The 20,669-nt window shown below is 41.7% G+C and overlaps 1 protein-coding gene across 4 annotated transcripts in view; it reads left to right on the top strand.

Annotated features, from left to right (window-relative positions):
• PTPRK (protein tyrosine phosphatase receptor type K) overlaps positions 1-20,669 on the top strand; it is a 1,381,492-nt gene that overhangs the window by 569,334 nt on the left and 791,489 nt on the right. For all 4 annotated transcript variants that reach the window (XM_029594541.1, XM_029594542.1, XM_029594544.1 and 1 more), the window contains exon 4: positions 8,315-8,396. In XM_029594541.1, the coding sequence (XP_029450401.1) occupies positions 8,315-8,396 (82 nt within the window). The remainder of the gene's footprint in view (positions 1-8,314; positions 8,397-20,669) is intronic.

Genomic DNA, 20,669 nt, shown 5'->3' with positions numbered 1-20,669 from the left:
TGTAGAAGTGCCAGCACTAGGAGGAGACAACCAATCTATTGCCAACTCTACAGACATGTCTAGAGACATTAGTACTAAAAATGTCCTTTATCACAGGAGAAAATTCACTAAAGTTATCTCTGAATTTTCTCTGTTTATACATCTTTAAAACTATTCATCAATGTGGCAGACAACCATACTGAACAAAATGTCTCAGAATCGCTCCATGGTGAGTACTTTCAGATGCGGTCGCCACATCTCAAAGATATAGATGCACTGAAGTTACAGAGAAGGACAACCAAAATAACAAAGGGGATGAAACAGCTCCCCTATGAGGAAAGGCTAAAGATGATAGGGTGGATCTGCTTGGAGAAGAGACAGCTGAGTCAGGATATGATGGAGGTCTACAAATTCAGGACTAAAACAGGTGAATGTGAGTCGGTTATTTACTCTTTTGGATAATAGAAGGATTAGGGGGCACACCATGCAGTTAGCAAGTAGCACATTTAAAACAAACTGGAGAAAACTTTTCACTCAAAGCACAAGTTAAGCTCTGGAATTTGTTGCCAGAGGATATGGCTAATGCAATTATCTTAGCTGGGTTTAAAAAAGGTTTGGCCAAGTCCCTGGAGGAGAAGTCCATAAATTGTATTAGTTAAGTTGACTTAGGGAATAGCCACTGCTTATTATTGGCATTAGTAGCATGGGATCTGTTTAATGTTTGGGTACTTGCCAGGTTCTTATGGCCTGGATTGGCCACTGTTGGAAACAGGATGCTGGGCTTGATGGATCCTTGGTCTGACCCAGTATGGCAAGTTCTTATGTTACATCTTAGTTTCACCAGCCTGACCTCTTTTATTTTTATGGTTGACATATCCAGAGTGGTGGTGGTGGTGGTGTACATGTTTCAATTTTATTTTTGGTGGTAATTCTTTATTCATTCTGGACACTTGTCAGGAGAATTTAATATGTATATTTGCTTGTGTTTATAGTAGTCATTCCAAGCTGAGAGGCTTTCTGCCTGTAACCTGTTTCCTGTTTGGTACAAGGATATTGGATGTTCCTCCTCTTAATAGTTGTTCTGTTGTCATGGTACCAGTGATTGAGGATAGATATTTAATGTGAGAATGTCAGACATGCTAAAGCCCAATGGATGAAATAAAAGGAAGAATTAGGGAAAGAGAGATAATTTACTGTAAGTACATACATTCAGATAAACTGAGGAAGAAAGAGAATTTAGAGAAATTAAATAATTGAATTAAAAGCAGGGGACCAGAGATAATGGCAAAAGGGAAGATGACAAATACCGAAGAGATGAAAGAAACGTGAAGAGGAGTTAAAACTGAATCGAATTGAATATATTAATAAAGGCTGGAAATTTTTATTTTGTTTCACATTGTTGAGGTATGTTTTATGTATCTTTTATTTGTTAACCCATAGGTTTTCAAATTTGTCCCTTAAATTTTGCTTTCACTGAGATGCTACTCTGCTGGAAATGTTTTGTAGTGAATCCTCTGTGTGCATGTGATATTTATGTGGCATTAGAATTAGGTTATGGTTCTGAAGTCATGGTCGCCTTTGATTTTTAAATGCCTTGAAAAAGTCCCTCCTTGTGAAAGCCCAACCTCTTGTTTTAAGCTGGATATGGTTCTCACTTTCCAATTCAGGAAGGGTTCCAGAAATAGTGCTGTAGTTGCAAAAGCATTAGATCCATGTAACTACTTCAGGATTCCAATTAATGAAGAAAAGAAAACAGCAGGGTATGCAGAAGCTCATTCTGTTTCCAGATGGAAGTTCTCGATGGTTGTATGGTTTCATCTGTCATGACTGCAATCACTTCTGTACATCACAATCTCAATACAATGCTCAGCCTCCGGCAGTGGAATTAACTTGTGGATCAGCTCAAGCTTTGGCATTCAAACTTGGAAGAATCTTTCTTTTTATCTTAAAACAGACTGGACAGTCAAAAAGGTTTGAGCTAAACACACTGTTGAAGTGATAAGGCCGATTAGATCTCTCTCAGACATTGATTGTGACCTCTGAAATTTTCCTTTAGTGCTCATGTTGCAGACTAGAAGGTTTGCAGAGAATAATGTAAATGCAGTATGTATGTATTAATGTATGTGTTTGATTTCCGATATAGTTTTTAAGAGTTATTACTAGTTCCACCTGACTATAGTGCTCCTGCTTGGAGAAGAATATGACCCAATTTTGAGTGGCGGAGTTTATCACCTGCTTAATGTTGCATGTCGAGTAGTAGGTGAGGGAATAAGCAGGGGGGGGGGGGCCCTCTTTGTGTGACATCTCAGACACTCCCAGACCATTTTACTAGGAACAATACTGTTGTATTTAATTTACAAATTTATATACTGCTTTTCTCAGAAAAACCAAGGTTGATCTTGCCATGAACAAATCAAATTCCCCAGTAGATTGTGATATCCACAAATACATTAGAGCAGAGCTTTCCAAACTTTTCATGTTGGTGACACACTTTTTAGACAAACATAATTTCGGGACACAGTAATTCAGTCTACTAGTAAACCAGAGGTTAAAGGTTAAACGAACGAAACATATTTCGACAATTTATGTATGTTTCCTTAAATATATACATAAATAAAATGTTTCACGACACAACCTATCTCATGAAAACCTTAAATTTATATTAAAAATATATATTCCAAGATTCATGTTATTGTTATAATTTATGAGAAACAATAATAAAACAAATTCTGTCCCCCACACACTCATCTCTCTCCTCCCCCCAGCACATGTCTGGCCCCCACACACTCATATCTCTCCCCCTCAAGCACATGTCTGTCCCCCCAGCACGTTTGCCCCTCACTCACTCATCTCTCTCCCCCCAGCACATGTCTGGCCCCCCACACTCATGTACCTCGTCTTTTTGATTGTTGCCAGTTAAGTGCTTCACTCCCTTCCATGATCACCAGACACTGCTGCTTGCAATCAGTACTCCTCATGGCCAGGCCTCATCGGCAGCAGCAGCCAATGCAAGGATGGCTGGGCTCGTTCCACCCACCAAGCCCCCCAAAAAAAACGCGATTGACAGCAAAAATCACCCAATAATAAGCAACCCATAAACTGAAAAAAAAAAAGTGAATCTCTAGAAAAAAAAAAAGCCCAAACTCGCATCAGAGTTGACCGGGCTTGCGCGACACACCTGCACACTGCAGGCGACACACTAACGTGTCCCGACACACAGTTTGGAAAGCTCTGCATTAGAGTATCAATATTTAGAATAGTTGCTCTTTAACCAGCCACATGATAGAAATATTTAATGTTTATATTTTCTATGGATTTTTCTATTGTCTACAATCTAAATTCCACCCTAATCCAATTATCTTCATCAAAATTCTCTCCTTTGCATTTTCAGTCGGAATTCAATTCTCCCCCCCCCCCCCCCCCCCCCCCCCGAAAAAGTGTATATATTGAAGTTGTGTATGTTAGTTTTTGTTTTGTTTTTTAATCCTCCTCTCCTTTTCCTTCTCTGTTTTCTCTGAAGGCTTTTTTTAATTTCCAGACCAGTTTTACTATTTTTGACCCAGCAGTTTCCTCCTGCAGCTTTGTATTTCCAGCTCAGCCAGAACCAGGGCTAGAATCTTGGTGCCATGAGCCTTCCATTCACAACCACCTGGGGAATTTTTCCCCCCTTATTTTATACCCCCTTCTAATTTACATGTAGTCCAATCATTGCAGTGATGGTCCTGGACCAGGGGTGTATGCACCAGGGCTCCTTCCAGAAATCATGGGTCCTGAATCATGGGTCCTGAATCTGGCACTAGGATGTGACCCTTAATGACCATGGTTCCCCCCGGGACCAAACTGAGGACTACCTGCATGGGAGTGCACAGTGCTTACCACCCGCATAATCAGGACAGCTTTCTAGAACTGTTTTAAATACTGATTGGCAAGTATAACAAAAACTGTGCATTGTTCACAGACAACCTTTCCTTACTTAGACCCATAAGAACAATTCCTCCAGCCATGCAGTTTTAGCAAAACATTGCAAAAAGTCTGAGTTTTTGTGTTTTGCCTACAGAGGATATATAGTTAACATTTAAATAAAAGTACTTTGAAACATTCATGCTCCAATTGAATCAAGACCTTGGATACACTGATAAACTTAGTCCTGAAGGTAGCCTGTTTTATTTATACAAAACAGAAGCTTTTTTTTTAATATTTATAACCTTTTCATAAAATTAAATAGAAAATCATTGACAAGAAATTTAACCAAGGTATTAATCACTCAAGCGTTATAGTGAAATAGACGAATGAAAACAAATAACACCTGGGAAATTAAAGTCCATTATATGGAGAAGGAAATGACAAAAGAATTATCCTGAAATGGAAAAAATTGCAAAAATATATAACTGACATGACATTAATTCTTCACTTTAATGCAGATACATACAAATTAATGAACAAAGATGGATTACAGACATCAGTTTCCCTCTGAACAATTGCTCTGGATTAAAAAAAAAGTCACCCTCATATTGAACAACACATTTGCCAAGGAGTTTTAAGAAAATGTCTGTCCCCCCAAAAAAGACAAATACTGTTGTAAACTCAAAAAGGACCTGTGTTTCACTTGATTTACCTTACTCAAGTCATGGTATGCTCCTGACTTTTTGGTAATAGCGCGAAAGAACCTTATTTTGAAATAGACCTTAATGGCCCAGTACCTCTCTGGCTCAAAAAAGAAAGACCCAGAAAACAAATCGGAAGCTGATACAAGATGCTGTGTAGCAGTAAACAAAGTAGAGATCGGTATATAAGAGAGACCTTTATTGGAAATAGCCCGACTCTGGCCGAGTTTCACTCTTTGGACAAGAGCTGCCTCAGGGGCGACTAAAAATTAAAAATCAGAATACAAATAAAATTAACATATATACAAGAACACATATACAAGAACAATAAAATAGTAAATGAACAAATCAAAATGAATAAACAACATGTATAGATGTTAGACATCACAAACAAATCAAAATAATAAAACATGCATACGTGTAAGGACATCAAAATGGCCTGTAGAGAAACACAAGGGTACAAATTTCAAACTGAACCGAAACTGTGCCAATAAGTCATGGCAAACAGAACTAATCTTGGAATTACTGGAGAGGACAACTTGGTGTTGGTATGTAACAAAATCAAGTGGAGGATGTAAATAAAAAGTATAAATAAATGAACAATAAAAAAAAATGAGAACTGGAAAGTAAAAGCTAAAAATAAAAAATAGCTTTTCGCATGTATGTAGATCTAATGCCACAAAGTTGTGTTTCCACTTTGTCTATAATGTTATTACACAAGTAGTTGCTTTAGGAAAAATAAAATAGTAAATGAACAGATGAATACAAAATAAGAATATCAAAATATATTCAAAATATATTAAAAAACCAAAACCAACTAAATAAAACTAGATAAAATTAAATAATTGAAAAGAATAAATACATAAAACCTAAAAACAAGTGGTGCACCTATTGCTATAAAACGCTAAAAACATGTGCCTATTGTATCCCCAGTTATACTTTAATTATTTCACGGGAAGGTATAACATAATTATGAATTCTAAAAAGGGGTACAGGCTGAACAAGTAGTGAACAATTACATATGATTGAGGAAATTCTTGAAAAAATTCAATATCTTTGTTATATAGCAGCCTGTATAAGTGTGTAATCCTGCTCTGGAGAATGTGATCACATTATTTTGTTTGTATCTCTGGAGTATATTTGTTCAGTCAAGCCGAATGAAACACTAAAAAATGCATATATGTGAGAAGTTATACTTGGAGATAAATATCGGGACATATACAGTTGAATTCCAGGTGGGAAAACAAGATCGAAACTCGGCCAGAGTCTGGCTATTTCCTATAAAGGTCTCTCTTATATACCGATCTCTACTTTGTTTACTCAAAAAAGAAAGATACAAGCAAAGAATTCACATGATGCCTCCTTCCTCCTATTATCTCTTCTGCTTCTTCTCCTGCCTCTCCACAAATCTTCAAAGTTAGCTTGCCTGCATAGCAGGGCACTAGTTTTGCTGGAATTTTGGGCCAACCCCAATTTTAATTTTCCTGATACTTAGAACATAAGAACATAAGAAATTGCCATGCTGGATCAGACCAAGGGTCCATCAAGCCCAGCATCCTGTTTCCAACAGAGGCCAAACGAGGCCACAAGAGCTGGCAATTACCCAAACACTAAAAAGATCCCATGCTACTGATGCAATTAATAGCAGTGGCTATTCCCTAAGTAAACTTGATTAATAGCCGTTGATGGACTTCTCCTCCAAGAACTTATCCAAACCTTTTTTGAACCCAGCTACACTAACTGCACTAACCACATCCTCTGGCAACAAATTCCAGAGCTTTACTGTGCGTTGAGTGAAAAAGAATTTTCTCCGATCAGTCTTAAATGTGCTACTTGTTAACTTCATGGAATGCCCTCTAGTTCTTCTATTATTCGAAAGTGTAAATAACCGATTCACATCTACTCGTTCAAGACTTCTCATGCTCTTAAAGACCTCTATCATATCCCCCCTCAGCCATCTCTTCTCCAAGCTGAACAGCCCTAACCTCTTCAGCCTTTCCTCGTAGGGGAGCTGTTCCATAAGAACATAAGTACATGCCATACTGGGTCAGACCCAGGGTCCTTCAAGCCCAGCATCCTGTTTCCAACAGTGGCCAATCCAGGCCATAAGAACCCTTTATCATTTTGGTTACCCTTCTCTGTACCTTCTCCATTGCGACTATATCTTTTTTGAGATGTGGCGACCAGAATTGTGCACAGTATTCAAGGTGTGGTCTCACCATGGAGCGATATAGAGGCATTATGACATTTTCCGTTTTATTAACCATTCCCCTCAGGTGCATACTATTCCCTTTCCAAGAGAGATGTATCAGGCTCAAAAGTTTGTCTAGCTGCTGATAAAAATAAATAAATAAAAATTACTCAGAGAAAAAGCATAAGCACATAGTAGGATCTAGCAGACATTTTCAGTGTTTTCTACAGTATATCCATAACAATCAATCTGGCATACAATTCATGTGCTAAATGTGAAATTGTGCAAAACTGTACTGTATCATAAGGAAGCTGTAATGGCAACCAGCATTGTATACCTTACACTTTAATATTATTTTTAACACTGCTCTTTCTTTTTTTTTTTTTTAAATTCATAATCCCCTGTGATTCTGTTGAATCCCTGGATTTAGTATTTGTTAAACACCACTTGATAAATTGCCTCCCAGGGAATGAGATATGGTTGGGTTCTGTTGTGTGCACACTGTGGGTAGATTTTAAAAGCCCTGCGTGCGTAAATCCTTCCAGATTTACGCGCGCCGGCGCACCTATTTTGCATAGGCTGCCGGTGCGCGTAAAGCCCTGGGGCGGGCGTAAGTCCCGGGGATTCGTAAAAGGGGTGGGAGGGGGCGTGTCTGGGGGTGTGTCCGAAGGCCGGGGGCGTGTCCTGGGGCATGCCCGGGGTCAGGGGCGGTCTGAGGCGGGTCTAGGGGTGTGGCAAGGCTTCGGGGGCGGGCTGGGAGGGCGGTCCCAAGTCCCCCGGCACTGCGGCCTGTGCCGGGGGCTGACGAGGCAGCGCGCACAAGTTACGCCTGCTTCAAGCAGGCGTAACTTGTACAACAAAGGTAGGGGGGGGGATTTAGGTAGGGTTGGGGGGTGGGTTAGATAGGGGAAGGGAGGGGAAGGTGGGGGGATGCGGAAGGAAAGTTCCCTCCGAGGCCGCTCCGATTTCGGAGTGGCCTCGGAGGGAACGGAGGCAGGCTGCGTGGCTCGGCGCGCGCAGGCTGCCGATTTTGCGCAGCCTTGCGCGCCCCGACCCCAGATTTTATAAGATACGCGCAGCAACACGCGTATCTTATAAAATCTGGCTTACTTTTGTTCGCGCCGGTTGCGCGAACAAAAGTATGTGCGCGCGTATTTTTTTAAGATCTACCCCTGTGCCATTTGCAGCCTCATAGTCCATATGCGCTAATTCTAATCCAGCGGGATGTAAGGCGATATGTGATATATATGCTACCATAACTGATCCTACAAATTCAAAAGAATTGTGGGCAAATGTATTAAGTTTACCAAAAGTATATATGTTTTCAAAATAATGTACTGCTCACAGATAGGGTTCAACTTTTTTTTTCCCTAAGCAATAAATATTCTGCTGTATGTTCAAAATATTTTGTGAAATTCAGCAAAATAGCAAAATGCGGTTTTTCTTATATCCACAGAAGCACTGAGGGAGCTGTGCAGAGTGTTAAAAAAAAAAAAAAAAAAGGCATTGCAAACATTTTTTTTTGCTTGCATTTTGACAGGTAATATTTGAAGCTGAAGTCTCAGATGGGAAAAATGGTTACATGGCCATTGATGACATCCAGGTCCTGAGCTACCCTTGTGGTAAGGCATGATTAAAATTTGTGCTTTTTTTTCTTTCTTTTTCAGGGATCAGCTTTTATTTTTTAACTTAGACCTTTTGAGTTTTCTGGTTGTTTGATTTCCTTGGTTCCTTCCATAGCGTATTGATGATTTTATATTACTTTTGGTACAGCTTGTGAGTAGAAAACAGTGTATGCTTGAAAATAAATTACCTTAGAAGAAAGTCCTTTGTCTAAACAAGTTGCATGTAACCAGAAAGTTCAAGTATGCCTCAATAACTTTCTTTTAATCAGCAGTGTAGAAAAATGGTAAAACTGCTTACCCCTTAATTAAAAGAATTAGATGCATTATTTATGATTGATTTAAATTGGTTGGTTTATTGCAATCAGGGCTGTTCTGCTGGGTACCTTAATGAGGATGTGAATGTGTGTATAGTTATTTTTAGCACTTTTCAACACATATGAAAAGTGCTTATGCAGTGATTCAGTCCTTCCGTCCAGAGGCATGGTTAATTAAGATTTTCGTTCAGGCTGGTTAATCAGGTTCAGATTTCACCTGAGTAACTGCAGCCCTGGTATTTACCTTTATTGAGATTTACCAGAACCTAGACAGTGGTGGCTGTCGCAAACTATGCACAGTTTCATCAAAAGTGTGGTGTTAATGTCTGTTCTGCTGAAGACAAAAATGAAAAGTGCTTCAGAAATTATGCATAGGTCTGATTTTCACTAGGCATTTTTCAGTGTTTCTTACAGATTCATGTTTTGAGCTGTCTCCCTTCACCCCCCCAGTCATTGAAGCTAAGATACAGTGCAGCCATGGATCACTGGAGAGTCCTTGAACACAGGTTCAAGGCTTGCCCTCTGCCACTGTGTGTGATTTGTAAGATAGTTTTGCGCCTCAGTTCTTTTCCCTGCTCTTTGTTAGATGTTTCTATGGAGTCCAAGTACCAGAGGTGTAAAATGTTAGATTTTTAGTACATGAGGCTATCGTCATTGAGAGAAGATGGTTATGTAAATTCAGCCTTTTTATTTTTAATTTTTTTTTTTTTAGATTTATTTACCTGCTTTTCCACTGGGGTGTGGCAGATTAAAAACAAGACACAAAAACAATATCAATATAAAATGTATCTTAAATACAAGAATTAGAACAAAAATAAAGGAAAATTGATCATCTTAAATAGCATGCTTTCACCAGGTGCTCCAGGGGGAGATTTTAAAATTGTCTCCCCTTTCTTGTTGCTTCCAAAATGGTGTGGAAGAGTGCTCTCAAGATGGTCTAAGATCATCATGATTTCTATAACACGGGGAGGCAAGACATGCGCTCAGCTCGCTCATCCTCCCCCCCCCCCCCCCCCCCGCAAGTCATTCAAAACAGGCCGCAGTTTATTAAACTTAACCCGAGCCTACTCAAAATATATATAAAATCATAACATAATCAATCATGACAACCCCCCGCCCCTTATCTTCACCTCCCTTTCCTCCCTCCTTGCTGCCTCTACCACCTCGCCCCAGTGGTAAAGCAAATACCCACCCTATTTCCCCTGCTTACCCCGCCTCACCACCAGCAAGGGCAAGCCCTAGCCTTGAGCAGCCTCGCAGCTCACAGCCCATCTCGTGTAGCGGCCCCCCCAACTACACGAGTTGCCCCCTCCCCTTTCTCCTTTTTAATATTACATTCTTCCAATAATAACTCTGGCTTGGGTTTCCGCCACAAACGACATCCTAAGTCGTCCTTGTTCTCCCACTGCGGCCCCTAACCTCTGACAATTACATGCTCTATTCCTTCCTGTAAGGAGTTATTAAAAAGATCCATCCCCATGTCCGACAAGTGTACTCCATAACCCCGGAACAAACCCTCGTCCACATCCCACGCCCACCCTTGCCGAACCCGAAAGCCCCCTTCTCTTATCACCCATTTCTCAATTTGCCAATTCATCTTTTTTTTTTTTAATTAAAAATTTTTTATTGATACAACACTAATGCAGAGATCACATAACAGAGATGACCAGAAACAATGATATAATATGAATGCAAGTTAATATATCACTAATGCATTTATTGCAACAAGTCCATGAAATAAAAACATGTTGTCCCCTATGTGTCGCTAAACATCTCCTATAATACAAGCATATCCTCAGGAAACATTGATAATAGAAACCTGAAGAACTTGAGACAACAAGCCAACCGGCTTCTACATCCTGTTATAAGTATAATATAATATATAAATACAGAAATATTAAACCTTATGAACAAAGCAAAAAGTTGTCTTTCATTTGTTTCCCCCCTTCCCCCCTCAACCCCCTTCCCTTCCTCCAGTACTCCTCCAATGAGATACTTCACAATAGTAGCTAAACAGGGGCAATTGTACCATTGTTCCCTGTTGTGTTCTGATATTTCTCCTGCCACAGTCTATAAGATTTCCAAATTTTTAGGAACTTCCCAAGAGATTTGTGGAGGTGAGCTGTAATTTCTGCTAAAGTATAAATTTTCTTTAGCATGGATTGCACCCCTCCTAAAGTGGGGATGTGACTCGCCTTCCATCGTTGAGCTATCTGAAGCCTAATTGTAGTAAGAATAAAAGTAAGCAGGCTATTGTCATAGTCCCCCATCAGCTGTAGGGGTTGGCCCAATAAAGCTTGCTGGGGAAGAAGTTTTATAGAGACTTTGAAAAGGTGTCCTAACCATAACTCAACATCATGCCATAAATCTCTAATCAAAGCACAAGTAGACATCCTCTCCAGCATTTATCGGATATGTATGGCTTCATTTTGTGCAATTGAGCCAGACAATAATGCCATCGGTGTAGCAATTTGAATGCATTTTCCAGTATAGAAGCCGCCATGAGACCCTTGCCCATTCGCCCAAAGATCTCCTCCCATTCTTTCTGTGTTAAGGTGCATTGAAGGTCATTTGCTTAGTTTTGCTAAAGGGCTGGTTCCCCAGAAGGGAATACATTTGTGATAATAATTTAGTGGTCTGATCAGCCTTCTGGCACAACACCTTGAATGCAGAGTTATCCTGTTTTAAAGGTCCACAAATTGCAGAAGTGTGGGCAAAATGCCACAGTTGTAAATACGGAAAGATATCCGAATTGGAGAGATTAAGTTTAAACTGCAGCTCTGAAAATGGTATCAAATCCAGCCCGCCCCATAGGTGACCCCAGGTTTGTATACCCTTCAATCTCCACACCTGAAAAGCCGGATTGGCATACCCTGGAGGGAACTTGCAATTAGCATACAAATATGTACTCTGATGATATTCCTTGAGGCCAGTGAGTAGGTGCCCCTTAGCATTTCAAAGGTCTAAGGAAAGTAGCATAGAGGGCGACAGCACATCCTTTGGTCGGAGACACCAAGTAGGTTGCCATAATATATTAGAAAGCGGGATAGCATCCATTAATTGTTGACTGAAGTGTACCCAGAGCTTAATGTCATGTGTCCTTGCCAGTCACAAAGATCTTAAATTTTGCAGCCATATAATATCTTTTGAGGTTGGGGACACCCAGCCCCCCTTGTTGGCGAAATTGAAAAAGGGTAGACCTGGCTACCCTAGGCCTCCTTCCTCCCCAAATATACATTATTATCCGTTTCTGCCATTTAGACAAAACAGCTTTCTAGAGACTGGTATAGATACAGTAATTTTGGTAAAACTATTTTAATGGCAGCTATCCTGCCTAGCCATGATATCCGGTATCTATTCCACTCCTCCCGGTCTAACAGGACTTTGGACCACAAGGTATTGTAATTAATATGAAACATATTCTGTTGAACACTAATATATATCCCTAAATATTTTATTTTCTGTCGGGCCCATTTAAATTTAAAATGGCTTCGAAGTCTTAATTCCAGAGTAGGCTGTATGTTAATATTGAGAATCTGACTTCTCCCAATTGATCCGGAATCCGGACACCTTACTGAAAATTTCCATCTCCGTGATTAAGCTGGGCAGCGAGGACTCCGGATCCGTGATTGTAATCAGAATGTCGTCCGCAAATAGGGACAGCTTAAAAGAAAACTGTCCTACTTCAATACCTTTAATATTTGGAGCCCTCCATACACTAATGGCCAGGGGTTCTAGGAAGATGGCAAATAAAATTGGGGACAGAGGGCAGCCTTGCCTAGTTCCTCATTTCACCAGGAAGGAATCAGAGTACCCACCGTTTACTTTGATACATGCTAGTGGCTGATTATATAATTGCTGTAGCCATTGCAAAAAATGTTCCCCAAACTTCATTTTCCTCAATAAAGCATAAAGATAGGGCCAATGCACCATATCAAAGGCTTTCTCGGCATCAACCGAGAGAGCCAATGCAGGTAGATCTTGCTTGTTAACCCACCATATGTCCAAAGTTTTTTGAATGTTATCGCTGGCTTGTCTCCCTAGGATGAATCCTGCCTGGTCTGGATGAATAAGTTGAGCTATAAAGCTATTCATGCGCGTAGCTAAGATTTTTGCCAGGATTTTTAAAACAAGGTTTATTAAAGAAATTGGCCTATACGAGCCGTAAAGAGTGGGATCACGTCCCGGCTTAACCAACACCGTAATGCCTGCTGTATTGGCCAAAGAAGATAAAGAAGCCCCTTCCCACAGTGCCTTGTAGTATTTTACTATGACAGGGGCCAGATAGCGAGCGAAAACCTGATAAAATCTGCCCGTGTACCCATCCAGACCAGATGACTTTTCCGGTTTCAGAGACTTTATAGCCGCTATGATTTACATCTCGGATATATCTTTATCTAACATGAATTGTTGAGCATCTGTTGGTTCCGGTAGTCAAAGAGTCCAAATAGCTAGAGATGGCCTCCGAACTAATATTTTCATCCATAGCATATAGTGCAGAATAAAACTGATGGTAATGTTGTCGGATGGATTTATTGTCCGTCAACATAGTGCCATCTTGTTGTTTTATCTTTATAATAATTGATTGTGCCTGTCTCTTCTTTAAAGCATGGGCTAAAAGTCTCCTGGCTTTGTTATCTCCCTCGAAAAACTTCTGTTGCAGAAGTTCCAGTTGATGTGCTAAAGCCGCCGACTCTATGGACGCTATCTGGTTTCTGATAGCAGCTATTTGGGCAAAGGTGACTCTGGGTGATCCCATGTGTTTATGGGCTTGTTCTAAGTTTTTAAGCCGAAGGAGTAGCTTAGCCCTTGATCTTTCCCTTTGCTTCTTTAAAAACACCGCTCTTGCTATAAATTTACCCCTGAGAACCACCTTTAGGCATTCCCACACAGTCACTGAGCTCACTGCCCCTGTATCATTAATAATTAAGTAGTCCTGTATATTGTCTTGTATTTGAGAAACAAAAGTAGCATCATTAAATCTCCAGAATTTGTGACCCTTATCATATTCCTGAAGTCAGATTGAGATCCAAACAGGGGCGTGGTCAGACCAAAGGATAGGTTCGATGTCAGCCACCACTACCTTGGGGAGCAAACGTTTGCTTCCCAATAACATATCCAAACTAGAATAACTCATGAGGATTGGAAAAGAAGGTGTAGTTCCGCATGGTGGGACATCAAGCTCTCCAAACGTCCGCCATTCCCTGACTATTTATCAGCGCTTTCAAAGCTGCTCTAGCCGATTTAGTGTCATTTCAAATTATCTAATCTAGGGTTAAGGGTAATATTGAAGTCCCCTCAAACCACTGACTGACCTTCCAATTTAGTCACCAGCAGTTGGCTTAGAGAGCGATAGTACATATCTTTATGTAATGTTGGACCATATATGGAAACAAGCGAGAATAACTCCCCCACCCCCCCATTAGTATTTTGACTATGACAAACCTTCCTTCAGGATCAGAATAAGACTCCTTCAGTTCAAAATGTAAGTCCTTATGTATCAAAATGCCTACACCTGTATATTTAGTAGTGGGTGAGGCCGCCGCCCAAAATTGGTGAGGAAATCTAGCAGATTTCAGCAGACCCTGGTAACATTTCCACAGGTGAGTCTCTTGTAGAAATACCACATCTGCCTGCAAGCGCCCTATTTCCTTAAACAATAAACTACACTTTCGGGGAGAGTTAAGGCCTTTGACATTTAGAGAGAAATTTAAAAGTCGCCATCATATAATTCAAAATCCACCCCCGCCATCACATGGTCAGCCCTTCCCATTGCAGACTCCAACCAAGCTCTATTGAGACGAACTACTATAATATGGATCAGTCTTAGGTGCCAGGTGAGTGTATCTCAGATGTAATAACCTGTAGCTCAATCTCATGGGCTACTACCGTGTGCGTAAGAGGAATCGCTTCCTCTTGTAGGAGTATGAGCATGAATAGAGTAGGAAATATGTCCCGCCCGCACATCCGTATCCTGGGATAATACACCCTTATCCCAGAAAAATTGAGGAGGAACTGTAATCATCCCCCATGGTATCTCCATCGAGCCCTCACATGAATAATGAGTAATCTGCCGATTTAAGACATAATTTAAGGCTCACAGCTTACTTATCTATATATTAAACTGCATACAACCAAACTCAAAAAGTTCCAGAACTGACTGTCACGGTGGTACAACCATATGTAACGTGCTGGCAAGAGCCAATCTGTTTGTATAGCTTCACACCGATCCACGTTCCGTTCCGATCCCACTGAATACCTCTGAAGACGCTGTCTGAATTTCTGGGCTCTCTGCCACTGAGGTGGTAATGGATTAGTTGTACTTGCTGTGGGTCTGGCCGAGTATCCTGTTGCGGGATCTCAACGGAAATGCCACCCTCACCAAGAATCGCTGCTGCCTCTCTGACTGTATTGACGCGATGAGTCACCCCTTGGAGTTGAAACGACAAGCCACCAGGGAAAAGCCACCTATATCTTATATTGGCTGCATTCAGCTTGATTGTGACGCAGCGGAATTCTTGTCATTTCTTTAAAGTTGCCGCAGCTAAATCAGCAAAGATGGCTATCTCATGACCTTCCCATTGCCAGGTGCGTTGTTTCCTCGCTGCATTGAAAATTTTCTCCTTTTGAACATATGAGTGATAGACCAAGAGATATATTAGTATGCTATTTGCAATCTTTGGCCCTAATGTTCTATGGGCTCTCTCGATCTTAATGGTTGGTTCATCACCTTCTTTGTTTGTCTCAGTCTTGGCAAGAAAGAAATTAGAGATTCGTTCCACAACAGATAGGCAGTCACTAAAGTCCTCAGTATCCGGGACTTCCCTTTTGAGTATATTACTGTGATGACTGCGATTTTCAATGTCCTCCAGTTTATCAGACAAGGATCTAGAATAAATCTGCAGGTCCTCATGGTCGCGCTGCAGGCTGAGCCAGCCTTCGCTCTGCGTGTCAAGATGCATCTCCGCCTCATCTATCCATCTGCCAATCTCAGCATTGTCCTCCCTGAGTTCGGCTATTAGGGCATAGACTTCCGTTTTATAATTTTTAAGGTCTTGCCTTAATTCGCAGAACCAATTCCACATCTCTGCCCTAGTTGGAAAATCGTTGACTGGTTCACGAGTGCTGGCATCAGTCTCCTCCGTTTTCTCTATGGCAGCCGGTCGTCCTCTGACTCCTCGTCTCCCTTCTGATAGGAATATTTACGCAGGTCTGTGAGTTTGCGTTTCGCAGACATTAGCTTCTTTATCAGACAAAGTTTAGACTGCTCGAGGAGCTATTTTTTGGCTCTGTCTTCCGTTTTTGGCGCTAATTTGGGCCGATAGAATCGGAGCCCAAGGATTAGGCTTCTCGCATGAGGAGTGACGTCACTTCCTTCCCTGCCGATTCATCTTTTTAACCCCGAACTTCCGTAGAATCTCCGCTTTACACCGGAGCCGGATAATTATGTCTGACCATCCTATCTTAACCCTCGGCCAACGGATCCAGATTTGAGAAATCTTTTTTGACGCAGGTCACAAACTCCCCTACATGACTTCTTACCAACATCATTGCCCCCTAAATGAATAACAATAATACCCGGCACCCCCCACACATCTGCTCACTCCCAGAGGAAGGGTAACAGTTAGTCCCATTCCATTCCCCTTTTGCTGAACCAGCCAATGTTCCAGTTCCGTTGCTTGAGATCAAGATGTTCACCATAAGGCTTTCTTAACGCTTGCCGCTGTGCCCAATGAATAAGAGTGGCCCACGATCCAGACACACCCTGGCTTCCGCACAACCCTGAATAGCTCTGCAAAAGAAGAAAATTCAGTCACTAGGCATCACCATACCCCGCCAGTGTATGGCTACCCCTCTCTGTATGGAGTATTATTTATTTGATGATTTTTTTTTTTTTACCTAAGCCCTCACATAGGACAGAAAAGCTTTCGATTTCTACCTTCCTATGTCTTGAATGCCCGCCCCAGATATCCCACTCTCTGCTGCGGATGTTGCAGCCCCTATTTTGAACGAATGCGAACTATAATCTTTTGTATCCCACCCCACACTGCTTACCACCATGTGTAGGACTCTTGTAAATTGAAGCCTGGTTAAAGACTGTCCATCCCTATGTACCAAAAAGGATCCTTGGACTGCAGGGCGGCTCCTCACGTACTGTTGCGTCAACCGGACTGGGCATACCGCTGCACATGCCGCTGGAAGGAGCGTGATGACATACCCTTTCCCTTTCTGATCCGTTTTGAATTTCTGTAATAACAGCACCACCGACGCCTTGCACACCTTGACCTGCCTCTCCAGAAGCCCTTGTTCGGAAAAAGAGGCCCTAGACTTCGCTACCAGCTCACTGATTCGCATGGCCCCGAAAAAGGCCAACAAAAATGCTGTCCAAAATAACATCACTTCATAATCAGACCAACACACTGAAGGTAACTGCCCTATCAATTAAATCAAATCCGTATATCTGATAGGCTTCCTCTTATCCCCTTCCCATCCCCTATCCCTCTGCCACCCTCCCAATACCCACTTTATCATAAAACTACACATCGGATTACCCCAACCCTGCAACTTTTGAAAAAATGAAAACCCCGCTATCTGTATCTTCACTTTTTTCACGGAATAACCATTCCACTTTGCCCATAATATGAACTGCACTATCTTTCTGTCAGGAACTGGCCCCCATCTTCCATCCTGTAACACTCAAAAAATGAGTCACCACATTTCTTCCTGCTATGTACGCCGCCCACGTGGCCGGTGCCACTGACTGTCGGATCAGTCTCCATTCTTCCTCCTCCCCAGATTCCACAACTCCTCCGGCAAATGTTCCGTCGACTCCGTGTGTGGTGCCATCTCTCGAAAAACCTTCCATTGGGTGGGGAGTAGTCAACATGGCCTGAAGGGAAGCGAGTCCCGGACGCTCGGCGCTGCTCCTTTGAATATTTCCTGCTGTTTGCGGTTTTGAAGTTGTCGAAGCTGTCATTATGCCTCACAAGAGAAAGGGGAAGGTTAGGGTGTATCCTCCCGAGCCCAGCCTCCCCTCGGACCAGCGTCTGATTCGGGAATTTGCGGTTCCTGTGGAGACTTCGGGGGCGGCAATCTCCGCTGGTGGAACAGAGAGAGGAGCTCTGTTCTCACCGGGGGGAAATATCCTTGAGCCCCCCCAGACCTCAACTATTGCTCTTGGCTTCCCCCTTGAGTACTACCTTAGGTGCTGGAGATGCAGGAGGGATACCAGCCAGCTGCCTTCAGATGGACAGAGCCAATGGGATGGGCCTCGAGAGGGCCAGGACTTCAACCCCAGACCAGAGTGTTGATCCCCCCTGGAGTTAGAGGAGATGCTGCGGGGGAAGGCCTACTGGAGGACCAGTGTGTATTCAATCGTGCACCTGGTGATAGAGGGGTGAGTCAGGGCTCTGTGGGGATTGTTAAACCAGCAATTGTAACACTGGAATCCCTCTGGGATTTGGTGGCAGGCCTTTCATCTACCTTTCAGGAACAATCTTTGTTTATACAAGGAGTTTATTTAAAATTGGATACGGTAGCCCAGGACCACCAACGTATACTTTCGGAACAAAATAGTTATTCAAAAACTGGAAGAGGATGTTAAAAATTTGAAAGATATAATTTCAGTGATCACATGGGAACATTTTGCATCAGTAAGGAGAATTGAATTTTTGGAGAACACTATTCACCATTTAAATCTTCGTGTGTTAAATTTCCTGAAAGGAAAAGATGAACTTCTTCTTATTACTTTAAAAAAAGTATCTGGGGGAAAATTTAAAAATCCCACCAGATAAAATTCCAGCGATTAAGAGGGCAATTTTTGTCACAAAAGCAAAGTTCAGCTAGATTAAATCCTCCGGAAAATTTACTAAATTTAACACAATACCTGGAAGAGTCCCAGATGAAGTCAAGGGTAGGGTAACACTGCTAGTGACTTTTTACCTGGACCAGGACTTGAATACTGTTATGCGCTCTTATTTCAAGGTCATAAATACAATGTTTCTAGTAGGCTTGGTGAGAATCTATCCGGCTCTAGCTAAAACAACCCAATTAAGCTGAAAGACTTTTCTAGAGGTGAAACCTGAAGTAACTTCTTTGGGGGCAAACTTCCTGAAAGTATCCATGCAAATGTGTTGTAAAGTTGATGGGTAACACGTATATTTTCTTTGATGTTCAGTTAAGAGAGTTCTTGGAGGCTAGAAGGCAAGGTCCTGTTATCAATATAAATGCTAGTGGATCTAATTAATGAGAAAAGTGGAACCCTTAAGCTAGCCATTTTTGCCTATATATTGTAAATTATGGTCAAAGGTAAATACTTCTCATTTTCCTGTGCCTTCCCCCTCACAATATTACTTCTATGATGTGGGAAAGTGCGGGATAGCAATGTATATTTTTTTTCCTAGATATGGAATATTCTTGATATGGATTACTTTTTGCTGATTGCACCTGTATTTCCTTTACAAAGTATGTTTACTTTGTATTAAGTAAAGTAATAAAGAGAAAATTAAAAAAAATTAAAAAAAAACACCTTCCATTGGAAACAAGAGAGCATCAGCTATTAGGTTCTGAACTCCTGGGACATGCTTGGCCCTGATGCTAACATTCTTCAACAAGCAGCTTGTAATTAATTCCCTTAACAAAGCAGAAACCTTCAAACAATGGGCCAACAATCGATTAATCACCTGAAGTACGCCTAAATTGTCACACCAAAAAACCACTCTCTGGTTGGCTAGTTGATCTCCCCAAATTGCCATGGCCACTACCATTGGGAATAATTCTAAAAAAGTGATGACCTTAATCAGCCTGCTATACACCCAATCGACTGACCATGGGTTCGTACACCATTGCCCTTGGAAATAGACACCAAAACCAGTGGAACCTGCCGCATCTGAAAACAACTCAATGTCCCTGTTAACCACCTCCTCTTCCGGTATCATCAAAACTCCATTGAAGGATTGCAAAAAGACTTCCCAGACCCCTAACTCTTCCTTAATCCGCCTGGTTACTCTAATGTAATGATGTCCCGCTCTGATCCCTGCTGTTTCTGCTGATAACCTTCTCAGAAATGTCCTCCCCATAGGAATAACCCTACAGGCAAAATTCAAAGACCCAATCAGCGACTGCATTTTTCTCAACGTCACCTTACCCGCGCTCTTCACCTCCTGCACTAATTCCCGCAACTTAACCACTTTGTCGTCCGGTAATTGAGAAACCATTTTCACTGAGTCCAATTCAATTCCCAAGAATGTTAACCTCGTAGAAGGGCCCTCTGTCTTCTCAGCAGCAATTGGCACTCCCAACTGCCCAGCCACCTCCAAAAACCCCTGTAATTGCATCTTACAAAGTTTGGATGCATTCGCCCCTACGAACAAAAAATCATCCAAATTATGCAACATCTGAGTACAACCTGTGTGCTGCTCCATTACCCACTGCAAAAATGGAACTAACAGCTTCAAAATATGCACATGATATAGCACTACCCATGGGCAAACAACGATTCACAAAATAATGTCCTTCGAAGGAAAACATCAGAAGCGGGATGCTAGATGGATGAATCGGTAGCAGCCGAAAAGCCGACTCTGTATCTGCCTTTGCCATCAACGCCCCAGACCCTGCTTTCTTTACTAAGTTCAGCGCCTCATCAAAAGAGGCGTATCTTATGGTGCATCGCTCCCTGCGAATGAAATCGTTCACGGATGAGCTCTTTGGAAAAGACAAATTCAGAATTAGCCTAAATTTTCCCAGGTACTTTCTTTGGAATAACAGCTAACTGTGACAAATGCATACTTTGAAAAGGAGGCTCCTCAAACGGCCCTGCAATCCTCCCCATACTCAACTCAGCATCCAATTTTTCCCTCACCACATCCGTCAATAGAGCCACTGACTTTGCGTTACGTACCCTCCCCCCACACCCCAAACCCACATAGAGTATTGTGAAACCATCTTTGAAACCCGA

The sequence above is a fragment of the Rhinatrema bivittatum genome, chromosome 3 (genome assembly GCF_901001135.1).
Source record: "Rhinatrema bivittatum chromosome 3, aRhiBiv1.1, whole genome shotgun sequence".
In the NCBI taxonomy this organism is placed as follows: Eukaryota; Metazoa; Chordata; class Amphibia; order Gymnophiona; family Rhinatrematidae; genus Rhinatrema; species Rhinatrema bivittatum.
This window is presented reverse-complemented; position numbering and strand designations above follow the sequence as displayed.